This window comes from Rhinolophus sinicus, chromosome 13, assembly GCF_057876585.1.
Source record: "Rhinolophus sinicus isolate RSI-liver-muscle chromosome 13, RSI-T2T, whole genome shotgun sequence".
In the NCBI taxonomy this organism is placed as follows: domain Eukaryota; kingdom Metazoa; phylum Chordata; class Mammalia; order Chiroptera; family Rhinolophidae; genus Rhinolophus; species Rhinolophus sinicus.
Genome location: NC_142513.1, coordinates 554,122 through 580,966, shown reverse-complemented (window position 1 = coordinate 580,966; position 26,845 = coordinate 554,122). Strand labels below are relative to the sequence as shown.

Below are 26,845 nucleotides of genomic sequence, written 5' to 3'. Positions count from 1 at the left end.
TGGTGCGGAAGGGTGGGCTCACTAGACAGGCGGGGCCACAGCCGTCCGGCGCCTGCGCACTCACCTTGCTGTGGGCGTAGACCACCGAGCCCAGGAGCTTCCAGGTGCCGCCCCGCCGGTCCATGCGGATCATCCTCAGGATCTGCAGGAAGCGCAGGCTGCGCAGCGCGGACGTCGCGAACACGTTGCCCTGGGAGCCGGCGGCCAGCACGGCGATGGAGGCGACAAGCACCATGATGTCTGCGGAGACGCGGAGCTCGGGCAGGCGGCCTGCGCCCCGCCTGGGGCCCGCGGAGGCCAGATGGCCCCCAGCCCGGATTCCGGGAGGACGGACGGACGGACGGACGGACGGGGGAGCGTGCAAAGTGCCCGGTGTGCGGACCAGGACCACGGTCTACCCGGCCCAGCCCTGCCCTGGGTGCTCCTGGCTTTCAGGTCTCGTGAACCATGAGCTCTGACACCAAGAGGGAGGAGCCGGTCCTGCGGTCTCGCGTGGCCTCCAGGGCCAATGCGGACACCCAGCTCCTTCCCCGGGGCACTGACAGTCCCTGCACCCCCACTCTGCTGCCCCCACCCCACCCCCAGGCCTCACCGATCACACAGAAGGGCTTCCGGGCGAACTTGAGCCGCCCCCTCCAGCCACGGTACCGGCAACAGCAGCCCGCGGCCCAGATCCGCACAAAGTACTCCACGCCAAACACCACGATGGTCACAATTTCCTGCAGGGAAGCCGCAGCTGAGCCCCTGCAGGGACTGTCCTGTGCGAGCTGCTGTCAGTGTGGGGGGGCCCTCCTGTCCTGTGCGAGCTGGTGTCAGTTGGAGGGGGACTCCTCCAAACATGGGGCAGCCCCAGGAAGGACAGGAGAGGGAGGGCTCTGGTACATTCTGGACCAAAGAGTCCCCTCCGTCACCAACAGCAACACAGAAATTATACTGTGGTTGCCATGGCGCCCGCCCCTGCCCCTCACTGGGTTGCTGTGAGCAGCACAAGCCCCACCCTACCCCACACCCACATCTGCCAGGGAACACCGCCATCTCCATGGTGGAGGAGGCCACCTGGGCCCTCAGGATCCAGTGAGAAAGAATGTGGGGGCCGTGGGGTGGGGGCTGTCAGGCACTGTGATGACACAGGGTAGGGACCAGGCCGGGTCCGGCTGGGGTATAATGAGGTGCTGGGGTATTGGGGAAAGGGAACAGTGTGAGCTGCGGATGCTGTGACAGACAGTGCAATGTCACCAATGCCAGGAGAGGAGGCTAGGAGGGGCTATGGGGTCACCCAGCTGGAGCTGAACAAGCAGGGCTTGTGGGTGCATGGAGAATGGGGGTTCCTGCCGGGGAGGAGACCAGGCTTACGCAGGGAGTGGGACTGGGGTCAGGGGGGACCCTTTATCAGAGGCTCCATAGCAGTGAGCCAGGGGGACAGAGTGCCAGCTTCCGCATCCGCCTGGGGGGAGGGGCTCACCAGGATGTACAGCGCGCCCTCCGAGCTCTTCTCGTATTCTTTGATGGTGGAGAACACGGACAGCACGAGGCAGGAGAAAACCAGCAGGAACCTGAGGATAGAGGGAGGCTCGAGGCCCAGGCCCAGATGCGGGGGCCCAGGACACGCCCACAGCCACCCCCCAGGACACCCCATAGTCTCGCCCACACCCCTTGTCTGTCTGCTCAGCCGGACAGCATCATGCTTTGGGAAAAGCCCCAAAACTCTCAGAGACAGGGAACAAGCTGTGCCTTCTGCACGGCTGGGAAAGTGAGGACCAAGGGAGAGCCCCACACGTCCCTCGGAGGCAAAGGTGGCACTCCATACCTGCCACATGTTTCCTCCTTCACAGCTGTCCTCTCCAGGCTCAAAGGCAGAAACATTTCTCTCTTGCTATTAAGACTGGCCTTCAACGCAGCCACCTAGCACCCTGCCTGGGGTCAGTGTGGGGGTCCTGTCCACAGACTCGCATCAGCCATGCTGGTCCCGACAAACGGGGACCAGGAGCCACTGTGCAGCCAGCATGGACACCAAACCCCAGCCAAAGCCACAGCCAGAGTGTCCAGCCAGAGCAGACAGGGTGGGGTGGGGCCTCAGGAGCCAGCCCCTGGTAGCCGAGGACCTGGTCTCCTGAGAGGCACAAAGCACAATGTGGGGAAGCTGGCAGAGGGCCCCACACCACACTCCTCCCACGTGTCCTCACCACCCGGACACCCCCATCCCCCCAGGTCCAGCTCTACAGGCCCCAGGAGTCGAGACCACCAGCCTCCCAGTGGGGGCAGAGGGACTGAGATGAGGCCAGCAGCGTGAGGTCCAACCTGAGCCTGGCCACAGGGACACTGACGCAGGCCAGCCCTGCCCTGTCTGTCTGGCATCCTGCTGGCACCGGAGCCTGGGCTGCACTGAGTGTGCGCTCAGCACCAGGGAGCCTCAGCCGGACCCCGGGCACCTCCAGCAGCGCTGCCCATGCACCCTGAAGAGGCCTGGCGACTGTGCAGACACAGACCCCCCCCCCCACGGGAGTGTGGACGTGGCAGAGGCACTGACAGCGGGTGACAGAGGCGCAGACAGTGCCTGCTGGCACAGATAAAACACAGGCAGAGACACAGTCACATTTCAAAACCACAATTAATTTCCTTTGCTCATTAGACAATTCATTCAATTAACTACGCCCTGGAAAAGAGTCCAGAGAGTGTGCCTTATATCCATAATTCTCTGTCGCCTGGTGGTGTCTTCTCCCAACCCGGCTGTGGGAAGGAGCACCTACACCCCTGGGGTTCGCCAGGAGTGGAGGATGAAGGATTCCAGGGTTCTGGGTCTGGACCTGAAGGTTGGGCAGTGGGAGACACGAAAGCATCACCCAGTGAATAAGGGGCATCTACATGCAGCTCGGTCCAGTGCTGTGATGTGGGCGCGCAGGTGAGACATGGCACCCAGGGGGCTCCCTGAGGAGGTGTCCACGAGGACAGCTCCTGCAGGGTCAAGTAGAGTTGGTGGGACCAAGGGGGGAGAAGGAAAGGGTGTTCCTACAGAGGGAAGGACAAGTGGGGTGGCCAAAGTGGGGAGCATGGCGTGTCCCAGGACCTGGCAGAGGGTGAGTCTGACATACTGGAGAACAGGGCACTGTCATCCCCATGTCAGGGACACAAAGACCCACTCCTTGTACCGTATAAAAACATCTGTCCGAAGTGACAAGAGAAGGTCCAGGTCCCAAGGTGACTAGGCCCTCTCCACCCTGCTTCCTGAGGGCAGCTCTGACTGGTATCTCAGAACATTCCGGAATGGCCTGGCCATGCTATAGGGATGGCTGTGCAGCCTTCCCAGCAGGCAGTGATCGGGGTCGGGAGCCATGCCAGCAATTCGGAAGACAAACCCACCCTCCCCGGAGGCCCCACCCCGGAAAGTACCAGCAACAGCTCCGGGCTTGTTTATGAAGTTCTCGAACAGACTGTCACAGATGGTGGGGGGCAGGGGAGGAAGGAGGCCCGCATGCCCACACCCCAAGGGGGAGGGAGAGACCAGGAGGCGCCCTGCCACGTCCCCAAGCAAAGACGGCAGATTCCCATGACACAGGGCACCCACACGCCTCGCCTGCAGGCCCAGGACAGATGGGCGTCAACTCCAAACGCAAGGCCTCCCTCCTCTCTGCCACTTCTCCACGCAGCTGAACAGTGGACAAGACACTGCTTCCTGTCTGCAGTCACCTGAGCACACAGCAGCACGCCTGCTCCCTGATGGGGAAGTTAGAGACGGAACACTGAGGCTCCGTGAGGCTGACAGGGCTCTGCCCCAGCTCCCTGGTCCCTGGGCATAGCCTCCTCCGTGACCGTGACCGGGGCCACTGGGGCCACTGCGCCGGGGGGGGGGGGGGGGGGCAGCCGCAGGGAGCCTGGGATCTATCTCAGACAGGAGGGGCCGCCCTCTACAGGACGATAGGGGTGACCACCTGCAGCGATGCAGCCCATCGCAGGGTCATCCTGGGCAGATCTGGAGCTTCCCGCAGACGCAGATGCGGGGAGTGGGGTGCACGGCAGTGCTCCTGCCTTCCCCCCGCTTCCTGGGTTCTGGCTCCTGACAGACTAAGAAGGCACCCCTCCCTTTTCCCCTTTCCACCCCCTCTGGAGATACGAGGGACAGCACAGCCCTGCTGTGGCCCCTAGGTGGCCCTGCATGGCAGGTGAGCAGCCCCCCCCCCCCAGGCTGGGACTAACCATCAGCACCATCCCGGGGCCCTGGGGGGAGTTCCCAAGCCCTTCAGCCCAGGAACTGTCCAGGCTGCACCGAAAGGAAAGTCGAAAGATGGGAGGGAAGAGGAGGGGAGGGGTTTCCAACGGCAGGGCCTGCGGTTTCTGCAGCCGCTAATTATGATAATGAATTAAAAGTCAGGACGCGCCCCTAGCAGTGGTTGCCAAGGAGACAAGCCTCTCAAGCAGCTGGTCCCCAGCTTCTAAGGGCCAGGACGGGGGGGGGGGGGGGGGGGGGGGGGGGGGGGCGGGGGCCAGGCAGGGTGGCCGGCTAGGAAGTGACCTCAAAGGGGTGCTCACCTGAGCACTGGCCACCTGGAGAGCGAGCCATGTCCCGAACACACCCAGGCCCAGTGCCGGCCAGAGCACCCCAGTCACAAGCAGCCACACGGGGTGTCGGCCCGCCCCAGCACTCCCGGCCCCACAGCACATGGCCTGTCCCCCCAGCAGCAGGACAGGCCTCCCAGATGTAGGGGGGCTTCCAGCCAAGCCTGAGCTCTGAGCAGAGAGGGACCCTTCTTTTGAAACAGAAGGGGGCGTGGCAGGGTCCTGGGCAGGGAGGGGCCCAGGGCAGGTGGAAGGTGATGGCAGCCAGCAGGGTGGTGGGGGCAGGAGCGTGGGCAGGAGGACACCCCTCAAGGTGGTCCTGGGGCATATGTGCATTCTGTCTGCACCTGCACACTCAGGAGGGGGTGCCCCTACACCTCCAGAGAGACACCCCTCTGCTTCCGTCTCCGCTCCCCCTCCCCCATCTGACTGCAGGAAATCTTTCTTTTTTGGAAAAACATGACAAAGTCACTGCCGCCTCCTTCCGGATTCTCCCTGTGGTGGTGGGGGGGAGGGCGGAGCAACAGGGAGGGTGCCTGTGCACAGGCAGAATAGAGGCCCCCCCCTCGATCCCCGTGGGTCCCCTAGCCAACTTCCTCCTCCTTCCAAAGACTGACGGATTATTAACCTCATTTTACATATTTAATGAAATAAACATATAAGAAGTAAATGGCAGGGGTGGGAGGAAGTCATGTCACCAGCGCCCACTCACTGCACCCCCATAGGCTGCTCTGGGGCAGAGTTGGGAAAGGCAGGTGGGGCGGGGTCCCCATACCGAGCCCCCACCCGCAGCCCCACAGGCTAGAATCCGCAGCAGCTCTGCTGTACACCAGGCATGTGACAACCCTGAGGCCGGAGGCACGTCATTTTACAGACAAGAGAAAACGAGGTTCTGAGGCAGCTCGGCGGCCACGCGGGGGGCACCCCAGCACCCCTTCCACAGGAGGGTCTGCAGAAACTCCCCCTCCCAGAATGCCATCCATTCCTATCAGTGCCCAGGACCCCAGGTGGGCAGCCAGCATGAGGCCACAGCAGGTCCCGCCCCCAGACCGGAGGCGGGGCTCCCCAGGGAACCTTACCCCCCCTCGTCCACAAGGACTGCAGTTGGCACTGCAGCCTGGAATCTAATTTTGCCCCCTAATAAACTGCTCTGCCTTCAGGACCCACTGACACTTCCAATCTGCCCGAGTGACAGAAAGCCCTGCTGCTGACAGCTGCTCCAGGCGTGAACCAGACGTGAAGAATCACTGAGATCCCGCCAGGGTCGGAGAGAGCGGAGCGGAACCCTCTCCTAAGGCCAAGGCTCACCCACATAAGGTCCCCAGCCCCCTAATCCAACCGGGCGCCTATCTGAGCCTGCCAATTGGAGGTTGGAAGGTTCTGGTAGCACCACCTGGGCCGAAGGCTGCGAGGAGGTGACACAGGCGAGCGCTCAGAACGCTGCCCTCCCTGTACACAGCACGCGCACGATAAACACCTGGGACCTGACAGGCCACATCTCAGGAAGTTCAGACCCTCGGAAGGCCCAGCTCCTGGCTCAGCATTTGAAGACTCCGCCAACGGCCTTGGCCAGCCTGTGGCCGCCTCTCCCCCCGCTGGCTACATAGCCACTACACATCCACAGCCTTTTAGCACCAGTCCCCCCAACACCAGGGCAGGAGGACGCTCTCAGGGGACCCACGATGCCCCCCACTAGCAAGCGACCCCAGGATGGCCAGTGTCTCTCCCGAGCATCAGCCGCGGGCTCTCTCCAGGACGGGGTTGTGGAGCTCGGAGTCCTCCCTCCCTCCCTCCCCCAGCTGCGCCCTAACCACTGAGCCATCAGAAGGCCCAGGTTCATGGGGACCCCCGGGCCATTTGCCCAACACAGACCTCTGCCCCTAGAAAGAGTGGGTATCCAAGGTGAAGCCCAGGTGCTCTGGGAGCTATGGGTGGCTGTCCCCACAGGGCCGGGCTCAGAGGACTCCACAGCATGGGCAGGAAATGCACTGACTCAGCACAGGGAAAAGGCTCTTTCCCAGGTGCCTCCCACCTGATCCCAAGAGACCGAGGTGAGTTATTCTCCATTAGTCACCTGTCCCCACACAGACCACAGGGCTGGACAAAGGCTCACTGAGGGTGCTCCCCCATCCTCCAAACACCCTGGACTCTCCCCCTGCATTCCTGGGTCTCCTCCACCCCCACCCTTCTCATAGATGGTGGCAGCACACCCAGGCTCACAGCCTGCAAGCAGGGGGTCTTCCTGGGCGTCCCTCTCCCTCCCAGGACCTCATCTTGGCTCTTCCGTCCAGGATGTCCAACTGTGTCCCATCTCTCTGTGGCCTCATTCCAGCCACCTGAGACCGCACCACCACTAAGACCAGAGGAAGTGTGCCGGCTGCCCCTGCCTGCCCCTGCCTGCCCCTCACCAGGCCAGCTTCCTGCCCCAGGGCCTTTGCACATACTCCTCCTGCTGCCCGGAAGTCTCGTCGATCAGCAAGTCAGTCATAGGGCCACTTTCTCCTTATCCCTAGGTTTCATTTTCAACATTTCCTTCTCCAAGAGGCTGCCCAGCCCCTAAGTCTTCCCAGCCCACTCTCCTAGGGGGGGCGCTGACCCCTCCTAGTGCGGGTACCCTCCAAGCAGGGCTCCACCGCTCTCCACCTGCTCTGCTCACCCAGACCCCCATGTGCACAGCCACAACCCAATCACAGGGGTGGCCCATGCATCCTGACAAGTGGTGGCCAAGACTTCCCTCGCTAAGGTCAGATCCAGCTTGAGAGCAAAAGCCCACAGCCCCACTCAGACAGGCTCGATGGCACGCTGCCTCCAAACACTGCTGGATGGGATGGGATGGGAGCAAAAGATCAAGAAGGGGCCCGTGGACAGGAGGCCTGTGTCCTGGTGGGACTGAGGGCTTCCGAAGGCAGAGCATGGGGGGCCTGAGACTGGGAGGGACACAGCCCACCCCAGGGAGCCCACGATGGGGTGGACGCAGCTCACTAAGGAGAAATGGCAATGTGTGTTCACACAGAAACTCAACACGAACGTCACAGCAGCTCCATGCACAGCAGCTCACAGAGAAACAATTCTGTCGCCCACAGGTGAATGGACAGGTGACGGGATGTTGGAATGCTCTCAGCCTTGATCAGGAATGACACACTGACATCGGTGACACATGATGAATCTCAGTGAGAGCAGCAGACACAAAAGACCACACAGTGTGTGACTGCTATTACACGACATGTCCAGAGCAGCCAACCCATTCCCAGGGGCCAGAGGGGCCCTGGGGACCAACGGGCTTGGTGTTTTCATGGAGTGATCAAGTCTTGACACTAGAGAGCTGGTGGTTGCCCCCATTGAGAATACACTGAATATCACTGACTTGTTCACTTTAAAATAATTCATGGTGTGTTCTATGAGTCTTACCACAATTAAAGAAAAGGAAGAAAAAGAAAGGAAAAGGAAAAGAAAGAAGAGAAAGAAGACAAAGCCACGCTCTCAGGTCTGCCCCAGGCAGCGCCCTCCCCATCTGTGCAGCGTCGCCCTCTGTGACAGGCAGACTTGGCTGGGAGAGCCGCACGCCTGCCATGTTGTTCCCTCCAGAGTCCGCCATGGCGGGCACCAGCCCTGCTGGCAGTGGCTGCATCCCGTCATCAGGCAAAGGACGCCTGCTGAAGCCCGACCTTTTCTCCTGAAGCCTGGACACAGAGTGTGCGCCATCATGGGGGGATTAAGGGTGTCCCTGACTTTGGGGGGCTCCCCTCGCAGAAGTGTCTTCTTCCATGGCTTACACTGGGCTCTGCCCTTGTGAGCCATGGCCCCCCAGTCCCAGCTCACTCTGGGGGCCCAGTCCTGGGGTGTGTCCCCCATGCCTGCCCATCCTGAGCTCTCCTGACACACACACTCCCAGCACAGCACCTTTGGGGTCCCACAGTGCCTTCCTTCTCTGTCCAAAGAGCTGGCCTGAGCAGAGGGTCACCATGGCTGACTCCTGCCCCTGTGAGTTCCACACACCCCTCTCTGCTGAGCCCTTGGCCTTGTCAGGTGGAAGCCCTGTGCAGGAGCAGGGGTGGGGAGGGTCACCCAAGACAGTGGCACTGCCCAGTCGCCCCTCTGAGGTTGACAGTATGGCCAGACCTGCTTCCCACCACATCAGTCTACCCCAGACTCAACCTAAAGAGCCTCCAACCAGTTCTGGTTGACACCCCCCAGTCCCCATGCTCCCATGGCTCGTAGCTCTGGCACCCTGGTCCTCTAAAAACATCCCTAGTGAGTGTTCTCTCAGCCTTCACTTGCACACCTCCAGTGATGGCAGGCTAACCCATAGGCAGGACCTCATTTTAACATGCCCCGCAGGCCAGCCTCGGTCCTGGACCCCAGGCGTGTGCTTCCTCAGGGTCCATCCTCCAGACCAGTACCCACAGCCGTTGTCTCCACCCCAAGCCACTGAGCCAGTGAAGACCCAAGGTGAGGGCAGTCGGGGGCAGAGCCACCTGGTCAGCTGCCCAGGAAGCACTGGGACATACCAACAGAGGCACATCTAATTCTGTGAGGAAATTCCCACAATACATCATTAGAGAGTCAGCATCCTATCTTGTTTAAGAAATGCATAGATGGGCACAGATGCTTGAAAATACTTCAGAAGAGACAAATGTTCTTCCTTGCGTTTTCCAGCATCTTCCCAATTTTCTACAATGGACCCGTGTCGTTTTTGTAATCAGAAAAGATAATAAAACACAACCAAGTGTTTAAGAGGTCACCAGCGCTCCCTTGCTCAGACTGTGTGGCGCTGTCTGCCCACTGCCTGGGTCAAAACCCTTAATTTCCTGCACACACATTAATCCAGCTCTTGGCTAATTAAACGCGGGTGTGGGAGAGGTTGCCAACTGGGAAGCAGAGAACCCTGGGAGCACAATGGGCTGAATCTGGAAATGGAAGCAAATGGTCCAGACGAGAGCTCTGCCATCCAGCCCCTTCCCCAGCGGCAGCCAGCGGTGGGCCAAGACCCCACTCTCCACGGGCCAGACTGGTGCCCACCAGGAGATTTAGCCGTGGGCTTGTGTTCAGGACCACGGGCAGCGCCCCTGCCAGGAACCCCAAGCACATCAGGTCAGGCCCTGCCCTCCTGCTGCAAGGGCCTGTCCTGGGGAGCCATCGGGTCCCTCACGGGCTAGGTCCCTGTGGGTGAACAAACTCCTAATCTCCGTGGACTGAGCCAGGCTCCTGTGGCGGCCTGTGCACCCAAGGGGCCCAGCTTAGCGATGGGGCGCAGGCCTCACACACCAATCGGCACAGGGCTCGCCATGGCTCCTCCCACATCCACACCCCCTTCTGGTGAGCGCCTCGGTGCTTCCGGAAGCATTTCACCACCTCCCGCCCAAACCTGGGGTCCGAGGAGAAATTGGCCTTTTCCTTCTACAAACCCTTCGAGTACTATTTCCAGGCCTAAATGTTAAAGAAAACTCAAAAGTTCTAAGGTCCCTAGTTAGATCAAGACAGTCTCCGAGTAGGGGGAGTGGCTTAAACAGGACTTGGGGGAGGGAGGGGCCGCACTCTGCAGACAGCCAGAATAATCTAGAAGGATGCTCCCCGCAGGCCAGGCTCACAGAGACTCAAGGCTGGCGGCCTGGGACACACCCACCCTCCCATTTCCCCCAAGTGGAGCTACCACAACCCCCAACAACCAGAGCTTCTGCAAAGAGTTGCTGGAACAGGCATGGCCCTGCCCGCCCCAGCGTCCCCTCCCTTTGGCCAACCCACTGCTGGGCAGCGGGACAGAGGCTCTGGGCAGCCAGTGGCTGGGGAGAAGCCAGAGCCTCCTCACAGGCAGGCAGGTCACTTGCCCAAGTAGGGGTCTCCTCACTGCACACGGGGCTGCTGAATAAGGCCGCAGCCCCTGCAGCCCACCACCTGCTGGGCACACACTGTGGCTACACCACTGACCTTACCTGGGGCCCCACACCTGGGGGTAAATGACAGCAGGTGTGTGAAGCACCTGAGAGGCATCGCATCCCCATCCCCGTTCTCATGGCAACACCCATCGTCCCAGAGACCCCTGGTTCTCACCAGTTCCTAAAGAACACACAGTGTGGGGCGAGGAAACCCCCTTTCCAGACTCCCATGACTGAACCCCACACCTGACCAGAGCCCAGACTGCTTTTGCAGAAGGAAACCCCCACGCTGGGACCTGCACCCCAGTCCTTAGCGTCACTGCACCCCCCACTCTCCACAGCAGGGCTGGGGGTGGACCCGTGGGCTCCTGACCAATCCCGGCACACTCAGCGAGATGACACAGAACAGGGTGCAGAGAGAGACACACAAACTTACAGGGCACGTCATTTTAGAAGCACCGCGTTCTCCTGGAATATTGTCCCTATGGCTCCCACCTGGGTTCAGCAGAGCCTCCAGAATGCAGGTCCCAGTACAGCCAGAGCTCTCCCATCTGGGGACACTGGGACCCTCGAAATCTTCAGCCCTATTTCCTTCTGAATTAAAAGCATGGTCCATCCCAGCCTCAAACAATGAAAACCCCAGCTGCCCACCAGCTCTAGACCCGTCCATTTGGGGAACGGCCCTAGGTCCCTCCCCTCTGCCTCTGTGGCCGTGGCTTTCTCAATTCACACGTGGGGCAAACAGGCTTCAGAAACAGCCATCTTTCTGAGGTAAGGACAGCAGACTCACTTTGCCTGCTCACTGCTGTGTTACCAGCTGCCAGGGAAGTGAGCTGGGAGCAGGTCAGCGGGGTGCCTCACTGCAGAAAGCAGGGCCAACACGGAGACGTGAGGGGAAGGCCTAGCGGCTGAAGGGCCCTGCCCAGAGCTGCGGCTGTTTGTGCAGAAGCCCCCCCAGCGTGGAAGACGACGTTCTTTGGGGACAATCTCAGGTCTGCTTCCCTTATTTCTACCTGAGATCCAGCCAAGCTGTCCCAGCTTTGCGGGGTGGATTGGACCGGGCCTCGTAACAGGAAAGCCCGCCCTCCTCCAGCACTGTCCGTGCATCACCACACAGGAGGTGGCATTTTAAGGGGCTGCCGTGGCCAGTCAGCAGATTGCTGTGAGAAAGCTCAGCTGAGCTCCAGCCCTGCTTGGCAGGCGTCTCCCAAGCTCTGGGGTCAGTGCCCTCCCAAGGTGGCTTCAGCCTTGAGCACAGGGAATGGGAGCCCCACAGTTCTTTTTAGTCTAGGGGTTCATTGGTACAACCTGCCAACAACGCTGTTTTTCAAGCCAAAACCGTCCCTGTGTCCATGCGTGGAGCTCAGGCTGTGTGCGCACAGGCCATTCCGTGGAACAGGACGGCATCTCCCAACAGTGCAGGGCACACCGTCTCCTTAGGAAAGCAGCCAGTTCCCTGCACAAGTGTCAGACCCGGGCCTCGTGTCCAACGTGCGGCCTCACGTCTAAACAGCAGCCTCAAAGCCCTTTGTAAAACCAGCTCAAACTGATCCATTCCTGCTTCTAACAGGACCCAGAACCAAAGTTTTCCCCACTCACGAGTATCACTTGTAACTGCTCTGCCCACGGGACCAAAGCACCAGCCATGACTGAACCGGAAGCAGGAACCTTTTCAGAAGTGAAGGGGCCACTGTCCAGGAAGGTCTGGTGCTGAAACCCCTTAAGTCCAGCCCCGACCCTGGATGGGGAGACGGGTTGGAGCCTTGCCTCCTGTCTCCTCGCCTCGGAGCTCGCCAATAAAAGCTCTTTCTCTTCTCAAAAGCCAGTGTCACAGTGTTGTCTTCTATGCGTGTGGGGCAGCGCGCCCTAGCTCAGTAACACCTTCATCCAGGCCCAGCCACTGTCGACGGGGCTGAGAAGTGGCCAAGGCTGGGCTCAGGGACAGATGGCCGAGGGTGCCGTCAGCACATGCCAACCCTCATCTGCCGGGCCCTCCACTCCCCATTCAGGACGTGGCCTTTCATTCTGCTGGGCCGCGGTCATGGCGACGACGACAGCCACAGCTGCGTGGACGTCACACACAGCTAGCAGTGCACTCAGTGATTCACAGAATCGTCACCCACGTTACAGACGAGGAAGCTCGAGGTCCGTGCATGCAGGATCCCAGCCAGGCTGGCCCAGAACCCACGGTCCCCACCCCGCACCATCCTCCCAAACACACCCTCTGAACTGTCTTCACATGATGCATAGTGGACCTTCTAACAACACATCTAACAGAGATGGGCCTGGCCTCAGTGAGGGTAGCAAGCCGATATCTGTTACTAATGCACGTTCCAGCAATTTCCATCTCAGAATGATCCCACATTTATACCTGAAAACATTTAAAATGACCCGCCTGCGAGGTAACCCATGCAGCCCAGTCTGTAGTGTTTAACAAGATGTGGGATACATGCCTGGCCTGGTGAAGGGGCAACAGCCCCCAGCCCAGGGCCTCCCCACCATCCTGAGGCTCTAATAGGACTTGGCCTGAGCCCCCCGTCCAACCTCAAATGGGCATTTGGAGGGCTCAGAGCCATGCTGAGCCCAGTCCTCCCCTCTGAGGGGCCCCCCTCCCCCCAACTCAAGGCCCTCTGTCAGCGCCTTCCATGAAATGCCCAAAGAGCTCTCTGTCCTCTGGGCCCTGTTCCTTCCGTGGGTCGCTGAGAACACCCAGTTCTAGTCGCTCTCACCAGCATGGACTCCGAGCACCTTGTCATGTGATGGCCACACGTGGACACGCTGGGTGGGCATCGTGGATGGGCAGGAGCATGGCATTAACTTACTGACTGAAACAAGCTGGGGAAACAGCACCTTCAAATGCCCTGCCCACCACTGGACTCAGCTTATGCTCCTGGAAGTGGTCAGTTTCTTCAAAAACATCCATGGGCTTAAGCATCCTCGGGCCCCTGGAGCAGGGCCCCCACGTGGTGGGCACAAGGTCAGAGCAGGGGCACCCACATGGCGGCTGGGAGCCTGCTGGCCAAGCCGTGGGTGCCCCCTTCTGAGTGTCCACCGAGCCTAGTTTTAGTATGTGACTTGGACTGATTTCTAATAAAACCGAGATTCTCTCTGCTGCAACTGCGAAACACAGGAGCCAAGCTTCCTACCACCTATTACCTTGCAGACATGGAATGTGTGGAGATTTACTGCTCGGTGTCATATTTTACTGTCGTAGATTACTTTCACTTCACATTTTTGGGTGAGGGTGGGAAATCCTGCAAGGAGGCACGAGGCCTCCAGACAGGCTGGAGGTCATCCAATAGCCCAGGTTTCCCTTGGAACCACAACTCCAGGCATTTTCACCTTCCGGGAAATTTCCATAAGATTCTCCTGCTCCTCGATTGATAGACATTTCCTCCCAGGACCTCAGGGAAGTTGGCCATTCAGACTCCAGTTTCCCTCTTGGAAGCACAGAATGCTCCGTCAGCGGAGAGAGACCCTGGCCACATCCCCCAAGCCTGCACTCACCCCCAAATGCAGTCACACCAAAGAGGACAATGGCAGGTGTGCGGCCCGAGGCTGAGGGGAGAGGCTCCACCTCCCACATGGGCCTGCACTCCAAGGGCAGACAGGTGAGGGGGGCGAAAATGTGACTGCACTGATTTACCCAAGGCCACCCAGGGGAAGGCACCCAGACTCTACCCTGATGCTGGAAAGCAGGGAGGTAACCCCTGACCCTGCAGCCCCTAGCCACAGGCCTCTGAAAAGACGACAGAGGACTTGGTGGCTCAGCCAAGGGAAAACAGCTCAGAAAATAGAGCAGGTCAAGCCCCTCCCACTGCCCATATAGGCGGTTTCCGTCGGCCTGTTATAAACAGTTTCATCCCGGCAGCTCCAAGTGGCTTCTGGATGTTGGCAAGGTCAGGCAACCTGTGCCCCAAACACTCACCCTTTCAGCTTGAGTGTGGCAACTCTGGAACTCACTCAACCTTTCTTGGCCTCAGTTTCTCCACCAGTGAAATGGGGCGACATGAACCTCTCGCAGGGAGAAATTCCTGAGACCAGCACACAGTGGGTGCTCAATAAGTGTAAGTTCTCTTTCCCACTCCCACCTCAAGCCACATGGAGACCAGACCCTGTGATGGGTACTACCGGCTCCCCGTGACTATGGGGACCTGGGTTCTCCAAGGTCCCTCCCCTGTGGGCATTCCTGGAGTGGACACACATCCCTGACACGGTGGTTTGGGGCCTTTTTGATGGCACTCACACTTTGGGAAACTCGTGCAAACTCCAGACCCTATACCTAGCAAGTTGTCTCACAGAGATTCCCCACACTCAGGGTGGACAGACCCTGCCCGGGGACGAGAGGGTGGAAGATGGGGGGAGCTTCTAAAGGGTCGTGCCCCTTCCCACCCATACAGCTCAGCGCCTCGTGCACAGCCCCCCACTACTGGCAATGTCTGAGGAGGCCGTCCAACCTGCTCATACAGAATTCCTCCTTGAACCCCTGTGCGCCCCGGGGCACCGCCCATATCTGGGTGAGCAGTCACTCGGGGCAGCTCTGCCCCCCGAGGGCCCATTCCCCATCCAGCACAAGCAGAGGAAGGGGTCCTCCAGGGACCTTGGGGCTGGCAGAGGCGGGTCCAAACTGTTTCTGCCCAGGCGGGCCAACACCTCGTTGTATCAAGGAAGGCACCTGTCTCTAGAAGTGCTTCTGGAAAAGCTCACGGACAGAGGAAGAGATGGCCACGGCTCCACGCCCAGAGCACATCTGTGGAGAACACCCCTTCCGCAGAGGGCAGGGGCGGGTGGGGGCACCTGGCTTGGCGACCACCAAGCCTGGGGGCCACAGGGCAGCCGCCTCCCTCCCCTCCTCTGACAGCAGCTGCCCCTGGGATCCACCGGGACACTTCCACCTTCCAGAAAGCAGGCTTTGGGGACAAAAGGCCAAAGAAGTGGCATACGCAGGCTGGGCGCTACCCCAGACCCCGGGACTGGTCCTCAGTCAGGACGGTCTGCAGCAGCAAGACTGCCAGCCCTGGCCTGTCCCTGCCCTCCCCTGCCTTCCCCAGGCCCTACTCAGCAACAGTCCACCAACCGAATGATACACAAGCATGAGCCAAGCCGGTCTGTCTGAGCTGGGCGAGGGAACAGGGGCACAGGGACAGTGGGACACTCGGTCCCCAGGCCAGAGGTCAGCATGGGGAGGCAGTAAAGGCCTCCTGAGTAAGGGAGGGGCTGGGCCCCATGTTTGGGCTGGAAGTAGGGACAGTGGAGAATTCCACAACTCAAAGGGGGGACAGGGGGGATGGGCCATGAGCATCAATAGCAGGTTAGATATGTCACCACTCAGGGACAGCCCACTGGGCCAGCCCTGGGAGTTCATCTCCACCACGCCCTGGGGGCAAGGAGCAGCTGTGCCCACTGGTGATGGGAAAACTGTGGTCTGCTGAGATTCTGTGACTGGACTTAAGTGACTAAGAGAGCAGCTGCTGGAGACCCCTCCTGCCTACCCCATTCCCCAGGAAAAACCCCTGCGACGGGGTTGCCTTCCCCTGACTCTGAGCCACCCACTGGTGAGCTGGGGGCAAGGGGAGCTCAGAGAAGCCTGTGCCCTCAGTGGAAGGATGAGGAGGGGCCTGGGCAGGCCGAAGGGCAGGGCTGCTTTGACAATGAGGGCCAATGCCCCTGAAGCCCCCACACATGAACCCCCACCTGTCCTCATGCAGGGTTACCCCAGGAGACAACACAGAGACTCCCCCCACCCCCCACCCCCCCACACGCATACACACACGAAAGCAGAGCCTGACCCAGGGACCCCACACACTCTGCTTCTGATTCTGGATGCTGCAGCTTTTAGGAGGCAGTAGGCACAGAGGGGCCGACCATTGCAAACCGAGACAGGGAGAGAACACTAAGGACCAGGGCCAGAACCACATAGAGGGACCCCAGGAAACGCTGCCAACCAGGGACTCTCATGCCCCAAGCACAGTAAACCCTCCAGAAGCTACACCATGAGTCAGACTGGGTCCCGGCTGCTGGGCTGTGGGGGTGGGCTCTGTCCACGTACTGGACGTCACCTCAGGCGAGGACCTCGCTGACCAAAGACTGGCCCCCAGCCAGGCAGGAAGGAGGTGTCAGGGGTGGGTCACTGGTGAGACACAGGGCTCTTCAAGGATGAGCAGCCAGAGCCACCTGGGGGGAGGGGGCAGTGGGGCCTGCTGCTCTTGGGATGCCCAGAGAGGTTGGGCACTGAGGCTGGACCCCCAGGACACCCTCCCCCACAGCAGCCTGGCAAGTCCCTCCCAGGGCCTTTGACCCCATCCCACAGAGGGTCTGTCCAGGGCACAGAGGCCCAGGTACATGGACGCATTGAATGGGTCACAGGCACACACCCCTCCCATCCCAGGTGGGTACATGGTCAGTTGCAGAGTTTCCCAGACTCTGCCCCTCACTTCCATCCCAAAACGCCTCTTTCATACAAAATGGCCGAGTCCTGGCCCCAGTCTAGCTGGGATGGGAGGGGGAGTACCTGAGGGCTCCGCAGCTGTGCACAACAGCACAGGACGCACATGCACACACCTGCACAAACACAACACGAATACTCATGTGCACACAATGCCAGTCAGCCAGCCAGCCGGAGCCGCAGGCCCTGCCCCCGGGGCCAGGACTTCAGGAGGGCTGGGGAGACAGACAGCCCCTTCTAGAGCCAGGGCTGGCAGGCCCCAAGACAGCGGCACCCCTCCTCCTGGGTGTCCACTGTGCTAAGGAATCCCGAGCCGGGAATGTGCAGGGCATAACAGGCACACACCTGCTCCTCCAGCTAGGAGCTACAGACGGGGTCAGGCTGCCCTGGGGCAGGGGGAGTCACAGATGCAGGCAAGGCCAGGGAGATGCGGGCGCCAGGGGCAGGGGGTCAACTGTCCTCAGCCTAGGGCTGAGGGAGGGGAGTAATGTTAGCACCCCTCCCCCATTTCCGCAACCCAGAAACTCACTCAAGTCGAAGTGAGCAGCTTGGAGGGACGGGGAGGGTAGGCCAGCTCTTCCCCCCATCACCCCCATTCCTTGGGGGAACCCAGCCCAGGGGAGTGCCGGGCCTCCAGATCCAGAGGCAGGACCGGCAGCGCCGCCCTCCATCCCCGCTGGCCCTTTGTTCGGTGCAGTGGCCATGGGGAGGGGCCTCGGGGCAGAGGAGCGAAGGACGCGGCGCCGCACACCCAGTTCTGCGGGGGAGGGGCTGATGCAACCCAGCCTGGGGAGGAGAGCCAGGGCCCTCACCATGACCTGAAACCCCGGGCCCCAGAACTCCTTCCTGCGGGAGCTCTCCACAAAGCTCTCCGATCTCCGCCCCTCGCTTTACCCAGGACGCCGTCCCGGCTCGGACCCCAGAGCACGATGTGAGGGACGCGGGCGCTCGGACACACGGACCGCGGTGGCCGCGGCTGGCGGGCACTCACACGTAGGCGTGGTAGACGAAGGCCCAGCCGCGCGGCCGCTCCAGCACGTTGTACAGGAAATTCTGCAGCTTGCGGTAGAAGGCGTTGCGTTTCGGGGGCTTCCCGGCGCCCGCGCCACCCGCGCGCGGCTTGCTGAGGATGCTGCCGCGCTTGGGGGCCTCGGAGCCAGCGATGAGCAGCGCGCCATCCCGGGTGGAGTCGGGCGCGCCGGGGTCCAGCCCCACGAAGCCCACCTTGAGCTTCTTCTCCCCGCTCGGGCCGGGGTACACGCCGCCGTTGCGCGATTTCTGCACCATGGTGCTGGCGGCGCCCGGCGGGCGGGCGGGGACACGGGCTCAGCGGGAGCGGCGCGCGGGGGGCGGCGCGGGCCCGAGCCTAGGCCCCCGGCCCGGGAGCCGCATGGCCAAGGCGGCGGCGGCGGTGGCTCCGCGCTCCAGCCGCCCGGGCCGCGCGCGGAGACGCTGCGGCTACCTCGCTCCGCCCGCCGCCTCGCCCCGCCCCCCGTTAACCCCTGCGACGCCGCGCGGGCGGCAGGAGGGCAGTGCAGGGGCGGGAAATGAGAGGAGCTGAGCACCCGCTGAGCCAGGAGTCCCTGCCACCCAGCGCACCCTTTCCCGCTTCCCCCACCACTATGCCCTGACGAGCAACGCCGGACTCTTGGTCACCTGTGAGGTGGGCAGGACCAGGCAAGCACGCGCCTGAGCGGCCCCAGCGCCCTGAGACTGGACACCTCGGAGCAGGGCTGGGGACGTACGGCTCCTGCCAGGCTGTTGGTTAGATGGCCCCGCCCACAGGAAATCTAGTGCTCTTGGCCTCTAGGTGGGCCCCACATGAGCCCCACCCCGTCCCTTCGGTGTGCAGGAGGCGCCTGGGGAGACTTCCTAAGAGGCAGCCTGGACTGGGCAGGGGGAGTCCGGGAAGAAGAGGCAGGGGAGAGGCTCCCCGCAGGAAGTGGGGCAAGGCGGGCAGCGAGGTGGGGCCGGACTCAACCTGCAGGCCTGGGCTTTGTCTGCAGACCCCAAAAGGGGCCTGCAGCAGGGGCAGGAGGTTGGAGGGTGGGCCCCAGGGCAAGACCCAGGCCTGAGGCCAGTGGGGACACTGGTACCACAGCCCAGGATAAAGGAGGGCAGGCTCTGGACACACATGGCGGACTGTCCCCTCGGTGGGGAATAGGTACAGGTGGCCTTGCCCAGTCAGGGAGCCAGCGGTGTCCTGGGGAGTCCCTGTGGAACCTGCTGCCAGGAGACCAAAGGCACTTACTCTCCAGCCCCTGAGGGCTCCCTGCTCACGGATGCTGTCAGCGTCCCACCATCCCCCACTGGAGCCTCCCTCCGCACCTGGCTCCCTCATCTGACCACATTCAGCCTCTTCCCACATTCACCCCACATGTGGGGTCCCCCCAAGGGAAGACCCCATTTAGTAGCTGGCGCTGTCCTCACCAGTGACTCAGCTCATAAAGCAGCGTTATCCCTGCCCTTCGGTTTGCAACGTGAGTGGCCCGGCCGTGTGGCCTTTGTTTTTTCAATTAGGCAGAAAACATAATGGTCGATGTAGGCACAGTGCTAATTTGTGAGTCATTTAGAATGTCGGGGATGGACTGCAGCTTGTGCCACACACACCTGTGCACACAGGCACATCCCAGGGGCTGCACTCCTGACCCCCACCTCCCTGCCTCCATGCCCAGTCATTAGCTATGAACACCAGCACTAGGTGGGTTTGACCCCAATGGCTGACATTTTTCAAGTGCGTGAACCCCTGCTGAGCCCAGGCTGAGAAAGAGGCTCCAAGAAGGTCAGTTCAAGGGGAGGGGGAGGGCCTGGGTTGCAAAAGAAGGAACAACCTGCGTTCCCCACACAGCTGGATCCACGAGGGGGTGGTGTCTGGCTGACTCTGCTAGTCCGCCTCTGAAGAGTGACAAAGGAGGACTGGACAGTCTTCAGAGGACTCGACAAAGTACAACACAAATGTGCAAACTCTGGGAGGGAGGGGCCACCTCCACTGGTGAAGGGGAAGCCCAGACTATGAGGTCCCCTGAGCTGGGCCTGTTCCTCCAAGGGAGCCCCTTCCTGGGGGTTTTTGATGCAAGAGAGAAGTGTTCCCATGAAGACACAATGCCCCCGGGGGCGGGGAGGCCCCTCCAGTGGGAACTCCAGGCTGGCAGGGGAAACTGCTCAGATGCAGGTGGACATCATGTCCTAGGCACTCTGTTCTCTTGTCTACAAATGGCGCTTTGTAGGTTCTGGAAGGCGTGTCCTGCATCCAGGTTTGAACATCTCTGCTTCTTCTGTTTAGAATATCCTTTCAATGAGCTGGTTCATTGATCACTTGTTTTCAATTCTGTGTCGTGCACTCCATGGGCTGTGCATGGCCAGCAGTCTGGTCACCGGTTGCCCCTACCCTGTCCCCCCATGCAACTCAGGCAAAGCAAGTCATGCAAACACTCAGTTGGGGTGAATATCATGCAAATGATAGGAATCCCATTTATTTAAAAATAGATGGGAAAAGCTTTCAGGCTCAAGCCATCTTTGCCAAGACAGCACTGAGGCTCCAGAGAAGAGGAGTGGAAAAATTCAGATGCACACTTCAGAAGCCCATGTCCACTTTGAGGAGGCGGCTTTCACTGAGACTTTGGGGCCGGAGGCCCGCGTCCAGCACTGCGGCGGCCAAGCCAGGAGCTGTCCTTTCAGCACCTCCCCGCTGAACACTGTCCCAAAACCTCGTGAGCCCAGCACACTTCCTTCACCCCGTCCTAGTGGCCTCCTCCTTCCGTCCCCCATATCACTGGCTACACTGAGCCACCCAGCACAGACTAGTGAGCTGACAAACTTGATGGTGGCCACTGGAACCCCCGCCCGTCCCCGGGGAGGTCGCCATGCAAGGCCTGCTCCCCTGCCTCTGGGCGCATCTTGCCACTGTCATGTCTCCCAGAGCCTGGAATAGATAGAGCCCACGAGGAGTGGTCAGTGGATGTCACGGCTGCTGGCAGCAGAGGACAAATCAAAGCACATCTACATTGTTCCCTCGGGGGGACATACACGGTAACCTTTCCCGCAGTGGTGCAGTCAGAAAGCAGGCTCAGCATTTCCTGCAAATCTCTTCGTGACCCTGGGGGTCGTGACTACTCTCACAGCATTACCATTGGACGGTGGGACCAGAAGAGAAGGCAGGGGAAGCGGGTGGGGAAGAAAGAGGCTTCCACCGGCCAGCTGACCTGACCGAGGGTGTCAGCAGCAGTGAGGCTGTTCCTGGGGTGGAGGTGGAGGTGGCCCATCTCCGACACCCCACAGGTCTGATGCTCTGTGGTCACATAGGACGTGTTGACATCCAGGTATTCAGCCACGCTGGAGTTCCATGGGCCAGTGACCATGTGGACACTGGGGGCAGACACTGCCAAGCAGAGTTTCCCATTTCACCACCACCCCCATCTCCTCCCAGGAGAAAAGGAGCGAGCTCCTGCCCCAATCACAGGCCTGCACAAAACAGATGGCCCTGGCAGAGGCCCAGAGGGAAAGCTCCCCAAGGCCGAGAAACAAGAAGAAGGGACAGGCTCTTAACCACTTCGCCTGGGTCGGAGCTTGGTTGTTTTAATCATATCATTGAGCGACAGGAAGTGCCAGCAGACAGAAAGTCCCAGCCCTCCCCCAGGAATTCTAGTCATTAGGAGGAAGCGCTGTTATCCAGCTCATGGGGAGCAGGAAAGTGAGGAAAAGATTTAGTCTTTTTTTTTTTTTTAAGGAAGGCACAGCTCACAAGGGCCCATGTGGGGATCGAACCGGCAACCTTGGTGCTACCAGCACTGCGCTCTAACCTCGCTGAGCTAACTGGCCACCCCTAAGGAAAAGATTTAAGATACGGAAGCATTGATTTTTTAAAAACATCTTACACTAAACTCAATAAAAATTTAATTTATACTTTTTTTAAAGGATCAGAGCTCTCAACAAATTCCCCAGCTCCTGGCAACCCAGCGAATCATGTGAGGAAGCTGACACCTACTCCTCAGCCGCCAGTAACACCACGACACCACCTGTGATGGCCGAGATGGGCTGGGCAGTGAAGGTGGCCTGGACACATGGGAGCAGGGAAGTCAGTCTGTAGAGTCTGCGTTCTCCAGGGAACCCCCTGCTGAGTGTTCCCACGATCCCCTCAGTCCGCTGGCCAGCTTCCAGGAGCAAGGGTGGTATTTGGGAGGTTCTGTGTTTTGTCATTTCCAGCCCACAGGCTGTCGCGTGAGGCATCCCACATTCCCCTTCCCACACCTCTGGGCAAATGAAGAATCTGTGGAAATCATCCCCCTTCCATAGCAGATAAAACGTGAGGAGCAGACAGACCCCCCAGCTCACACGTGGAGCGTGACGTTGGTGCCCGATCTCTACCTGCCAGCACTCCCAGGCACTTGGATGATATTCAGACTCTTTCCTCACCACTGGGTCATCACCTGTGTGATCTAGCCCTGCAGCTCTCAGACACCCCACCTACTCTGTCCCCCCTTCCACCCCCCTTGCCCCCTCTGCCCCGGTGGGCACACAGGAGAGCCACAAGCAGGCGAAAGAGCCTTTGTGTGTACTGTTCCCTCCGCAGGGATGCTGTCCCCTCCCTTGGCCCCAGAGGTCCCTGTGCATCTACTCAGGGAGGACCTGCTTGGGGGTCCTCCCTGAAGTGGGACCCGCCCTTCCTCAGCTCTGCTTACTGGTCACAGTCTGAAGCTGTTATTTATTTGCTTGCCTCCTGCCCACCTCCCCACTAGACAGGGAGCTCAGTGAGGAGGGCCGTGCACACGCTCATGCCTGGCCCAGCCACAGAAGCTGCTCATCCATGCCATGGACAGTCTCTGTGCCCTAGGGCTGGGCATTGCTGGGAGCCTCCAGCTGGGATGAGCCCGCCATGGTGGGCCTGGGGCTTGTGTGGCTCAGGGATGCTGGCGTAGGCTGTGGGACGACATGGGCGTCTGCAGCTCTGGGCCGTGGAGACAGGCTCCCCGCCAGCAGAACGGTCAGCCGGCCTGCCCACACACAGGCTGTCGGCATCTGGGCCCTGGCTGCCCGCCCATGGCCGGCCCAGGCTCACTTGAGTGCCTTGTTTGCTGGCCAGATGTCCAGCAGGCTTTGCACAGAGAAGCCCAGTCTGGGGCAGAGCCTGGCGGCAGTCCGAGTCCCCACTCCCACCCACCCCCTCACCCAGGACAAGGTCACCACATGTTAAGCAGGGGAGTGGTGGGGAGGGGAACAGGAACCAGCAAACCAGGGACACATCAGCCCAGATAGAGCTGGAGCCCTGGGCCAGCACAAAGGGCTCTGCCGGGGTGGCCCGATGAACCACTCTACCAGCAAATAGGGCCCACCCAGGGCATTGCTGAGGACACAAGGTGCTGACTGCAGGGCATGGCCCGAGGGCACCCAGACTGCTGGACCTAAGCCAAGAGGACCCTGCAGAGCAGTGAAAGATCCTGGGGCATCCAGTACAGAGCAGTGTCCAGGAAATGGCAGGGAGGTGCCAGGGCGACCCCAGGTCCCTGCTTGCTTTCTTATAGACCCTCCCATGGGGTGCAGCTAGAAGGAATGATCTTTCAGTGCCCCCAACTCAGACATACTGACGGTATCCTGTCCCAATGTCCCACCCATGGAATGAGAGCCATTTAGGCCATTTCGCTCTCACCCAAAGAGGTGGCTTTGGACCCCAGGGTGCATCTGGGAACGTCTGGAGACATTTTTGGTTGCCATGACAGAGGCAGGTGCTACAGGCACCTAGTGGGTAGGAGCGGGCCTCCTGCAGTGCACAGGACAGCCCCCACCCCCGCTGTGGGCCCCACAGCCCACAGTCCAGGCCCAGACCCTGGCATGGCGAGGCAGTGATCACAGCTGGGCTGTCCTTGCCTCATGCAGCTTTGATGGGTGTCCCAGCCGCCCATGGCTCTCCTGGGTCTCCTCCCCAGCCAAACCCCACAGTGAGACCCCAGGAGCAGCCGGCTCCCACAGCTTCTCCAGACACCGTTCTTCCTTCCTCCTTGGCCCAACCCAGCGGAGCCAAGAGTCTCCTGTAGCTCATAACCCTGCCAGTCCAGTCGCCTGACCGGCTTGCCCCCCAGGGCTGCAGGACAGGGAGAGTTGCCCAATGCTGCCTGGGTCCTGCCACCCATGGTGCCTCCTCGGGGCTCAGCCCAGATTCCAGGCTGCCAGCCGTCAGTGGAGGAAGAGCCAAGACACGTGCTCACACACACATCACACACACGTGCTCTCTCTGGCATGTATGGGCACACAGACATGCACACACTCACTGCCCCACCGCCCAAGGCCACCACGTTCCCCACACTGCACACAGCCCCACACAGATCTGCACAGGTCCACGCCCAGGCCACACCCACACAGCAACACACAGCAGACGCTGGGTTCACGCACCAGAGGCACGTAAGCAGTCCAGCACACCACGGTACCACTCCAAGGCCCCAGGAGGAGACATACCCACAGGTACCCACAAAGACGTTCACTCACCGGTGAGAAATGCTGGGGTCTGAAGCCACTGCTAGGGCCATCCTGCAGCCGGGGGGAGCGTCGGGCGCCTCCGGAGCGCAAGGGCAGGAGACAGGTCAGACTTGGCCAGGTCAGCGGGACCCGCAGCCTCAAAAACTCATGAATTTTTCAGAGGCCCCCAAAGAGCAGATTGAAGCTGCCAGTGGGGTCCCAGTGGATCCTGCTGTGGGGGCAGAGCCCCAGAAAGTAGTTTCCAGGCTCTCGGCCTCACATAGACAGGTGCTGGCTCAGGTAGTAAATGGCCATCAACTGTGATTGCATGGCCATCAGCTGTGGCTAGTTGGCCGTCAGCTGTAACCAGTGAGCCATTGGCCACAATATAACTGCTGTGGCTACGCTAGAAGAGAGAAGAATGGGGGCTAGCAAGAAGATGGCAGCTGGGCTGGCAAGCGCGGATTGCAGTTAGGATGGCTGGTTGCGGACAGTGTGGATCCAGCCTCCAGTGAGAGTATAGTGCCGCGAGAGAGAATATATTAGTATGACTCCCCTACCTATGGCTCCGTGGGTGTTCCTTTTTGGCCTCACCATATCCTGCGTTCTTGTATGGGGAGCGGGAGCAGAGACCCCGCCGGACGCCCAGCACGACACCTGCTTTCAATTATTCACCAGCCAGTGGAGGCTTCTGGGCCTGCTTCACAGAGCCCCGGCTCACCATCAGCCCTGCGGTGTCACACGGGTACCTCTCTAGGCCTCCGAGTCCTAGGCAGCCTCGGCAGCAAGCCAGGAGTGAGCGTCCATGGGCCCCACTTGGGCCTGGGTCCTGAGGCTGTACCACCCCCCACCCAGGACACACCGTCAACAGCCCACACCCTGGCCAGCTGCCCACCCGGCTCCCCAAGCTGACACCACGCCCCCTCCCCTGCTCCCCGCCCACCCACCAGCTCCTCCTACCCCTGAACTTGCACCAGCCGCTGGCCACCTCAGCCCCCTCTCCAGACCCCGACTCCAAGGGCCGCACCCGGGGCACCTGACCACAGCGGTCATCTCACCTTCCACATTCAGGTGCCACCTGCTCTGTCCTCGGCTTAGCTGGTGGAGCTGGGACTCAAACCTGCACCCTTGCCGCCGGCACTGCCACTGAGATCAGCAGTTCTCAGAGGATCATCCAGGCGTCCGGCTCCCAAGAACCTTCCAGAAGGCTCTCAAGGTGAAAACCGTGTTCACAACAACACTCGTGTTCTGTCTTGTGCAGGAGAGTTTCCCAGGAGCCATGCTGTGTGTTTCTGCATTTTTGTTTTTTGTTTTGTTTTGTTTGTACTTTTAGTTTTCAAAGTTTATTTGGTGTTTTTGTTGGTACGACACTTGATAGTTGCTTGCATTATTTATATGTAGACATTTCTTTTTATATTAAATTTATACATATATACATAGACGTTTCTATTTATATTGCAATATACTCTGATACATATAGTACATAAAACAAGATCCTTTAGAATACCTATGCATTCTTGTTTTAAATATTCCTGTTATCATTTCCAGTACACTAAGTATCCACAGATGCAGCCTCAGTGACATTTGACACTGAGAAGGCTTGAGACCCACCTGCCCAGAGTGTAATACAGGGGTCTCTGCCCGTGCCCCACCCAGCCTGGCCTCCTGGCAGGCGGGCACATCTCACCCCAGTTTGTCTCCCAGGCCTGAGGTGTGGCCAAGGCCTACCGTCCCCAGAAGCCCTTCACAGAGTGTGGGCTGCTCCAGGGACAGCCTCAGATGGAACCCCTGCCCACCTCCCTGCTGGCAGTGTGCTGGACGCTGCGGAGCCCCCTACCCGGAAGTCAGTGGGAAAATCCTGGGAGAGGAGCTTGCGTGTGCTGCCACCTTGTGGACAATTGGAGTTACTGCATGTCCCCACCTGGCTGAGCTCCCATCTGCCTCCTCCAGTCCCTGTCCTCTTCCCCCGCCATGGACCCCACCCTGAGCCCGGCACCAAAGACAAAGAGATGTCCAGAGCCCTGCCAGGAGTCAGACCTGGGCACTTGAGCTTCCTGGGCCTGCCTCCATCACCCACTCCAAAGGGATGTCCAAGGCCAGGAGACTCTCTTCAGAAGCCCCACCCTCCACCACACTGGTGGAAATGGGGACATGCTCCCAGCTCTGTCCTCAAGCCCTCACAGGAGTCCACAAGCCTAAAAGGACTGTGCCCCCATTTCAGAAACACACCTACCTGGAGGGCTGGCAGTGTGGCCTCCAGCACAAGAGGGCAGGTGTCTGACATCGCCCCCCCCCCACCAGTGGCTTCTGGGTAACCAGGGTTCCCAGAGTTCCCAACAGCGATGGCGATGACAGGGTGAGGAGCCCCTCAGGGACCACTCAGGGGGCCTCCTTAGACCGCAGTCTGGAGCCAGGTTTTCAGTTCTACCCTGTCTCAGGCAGGCAAGTTTCTTGGGTTTGACCCCAATTCTAACTGGGCCAAGTGGGTAAGGACAACGCCCTGGGCAGACAGGCCCTGCAGGGTCACGCC

General features: G+C 60.2%; 1 protein-coding gene and 1 long non-coding RNA gene across 17 annotated transcripts in view; one reads left to right on the top strand and one right to left on the bottom strand.

Annotated features, from left to right (window-relative positions):
• Positions 1-18,392, bottom strand: part of KCNQ2 (potassium voltage-gated channel subfamily Q member 2) — a 47,933-nt gene extending 29,541 nt beyond the window's left edge. For 4 of the 16 annotated variants that reach the window (XM_074318044.2, XM_074318047.2, XM_074318049.2 and 1 more), the window contains exons 1-4: positions 17,861-18,386; positions 1,463-1,553; positions 593-719; positions 65-240 (exon numbers count right to left, since the gene is read on the bottom strand). In XM_074318044.2, coding sequence (XP_074174145.1) covers positions 65-240; positions 593-719; positions 1,463-1,553; positions 17,861-18,156 — 690 coding nt within the window. In that variant the 5' untranslated portion in view covers positions 18,157-18,386. Of the gene's footprint in view, positions 1-64; positions 241-592; positions 720-1,462; positions 1,554-1,807; positions 2,112-17,860 lie in introns of those variants that run through there. The other 12 variants (XM_074318051.2, XM_074318055.2, XM_074318053.2 and 9 more) reach the window with 10 other exon arrangements.
• LOC141568286 (uncharacterized) lies at positions 4,479-9,350 on the top strand. Its single transcript, XR_012491404.2, has 3 exons — positions 4,479-5,558; positions 5,712-7,030; positions 7,635-9,350. It is a non-coding gene; the product is annotated as an uncharacterized LOC141568286 (long non-coding RNA).
• Positions 18,393-26,845: the final 8,453 nt, after the last annotated feature.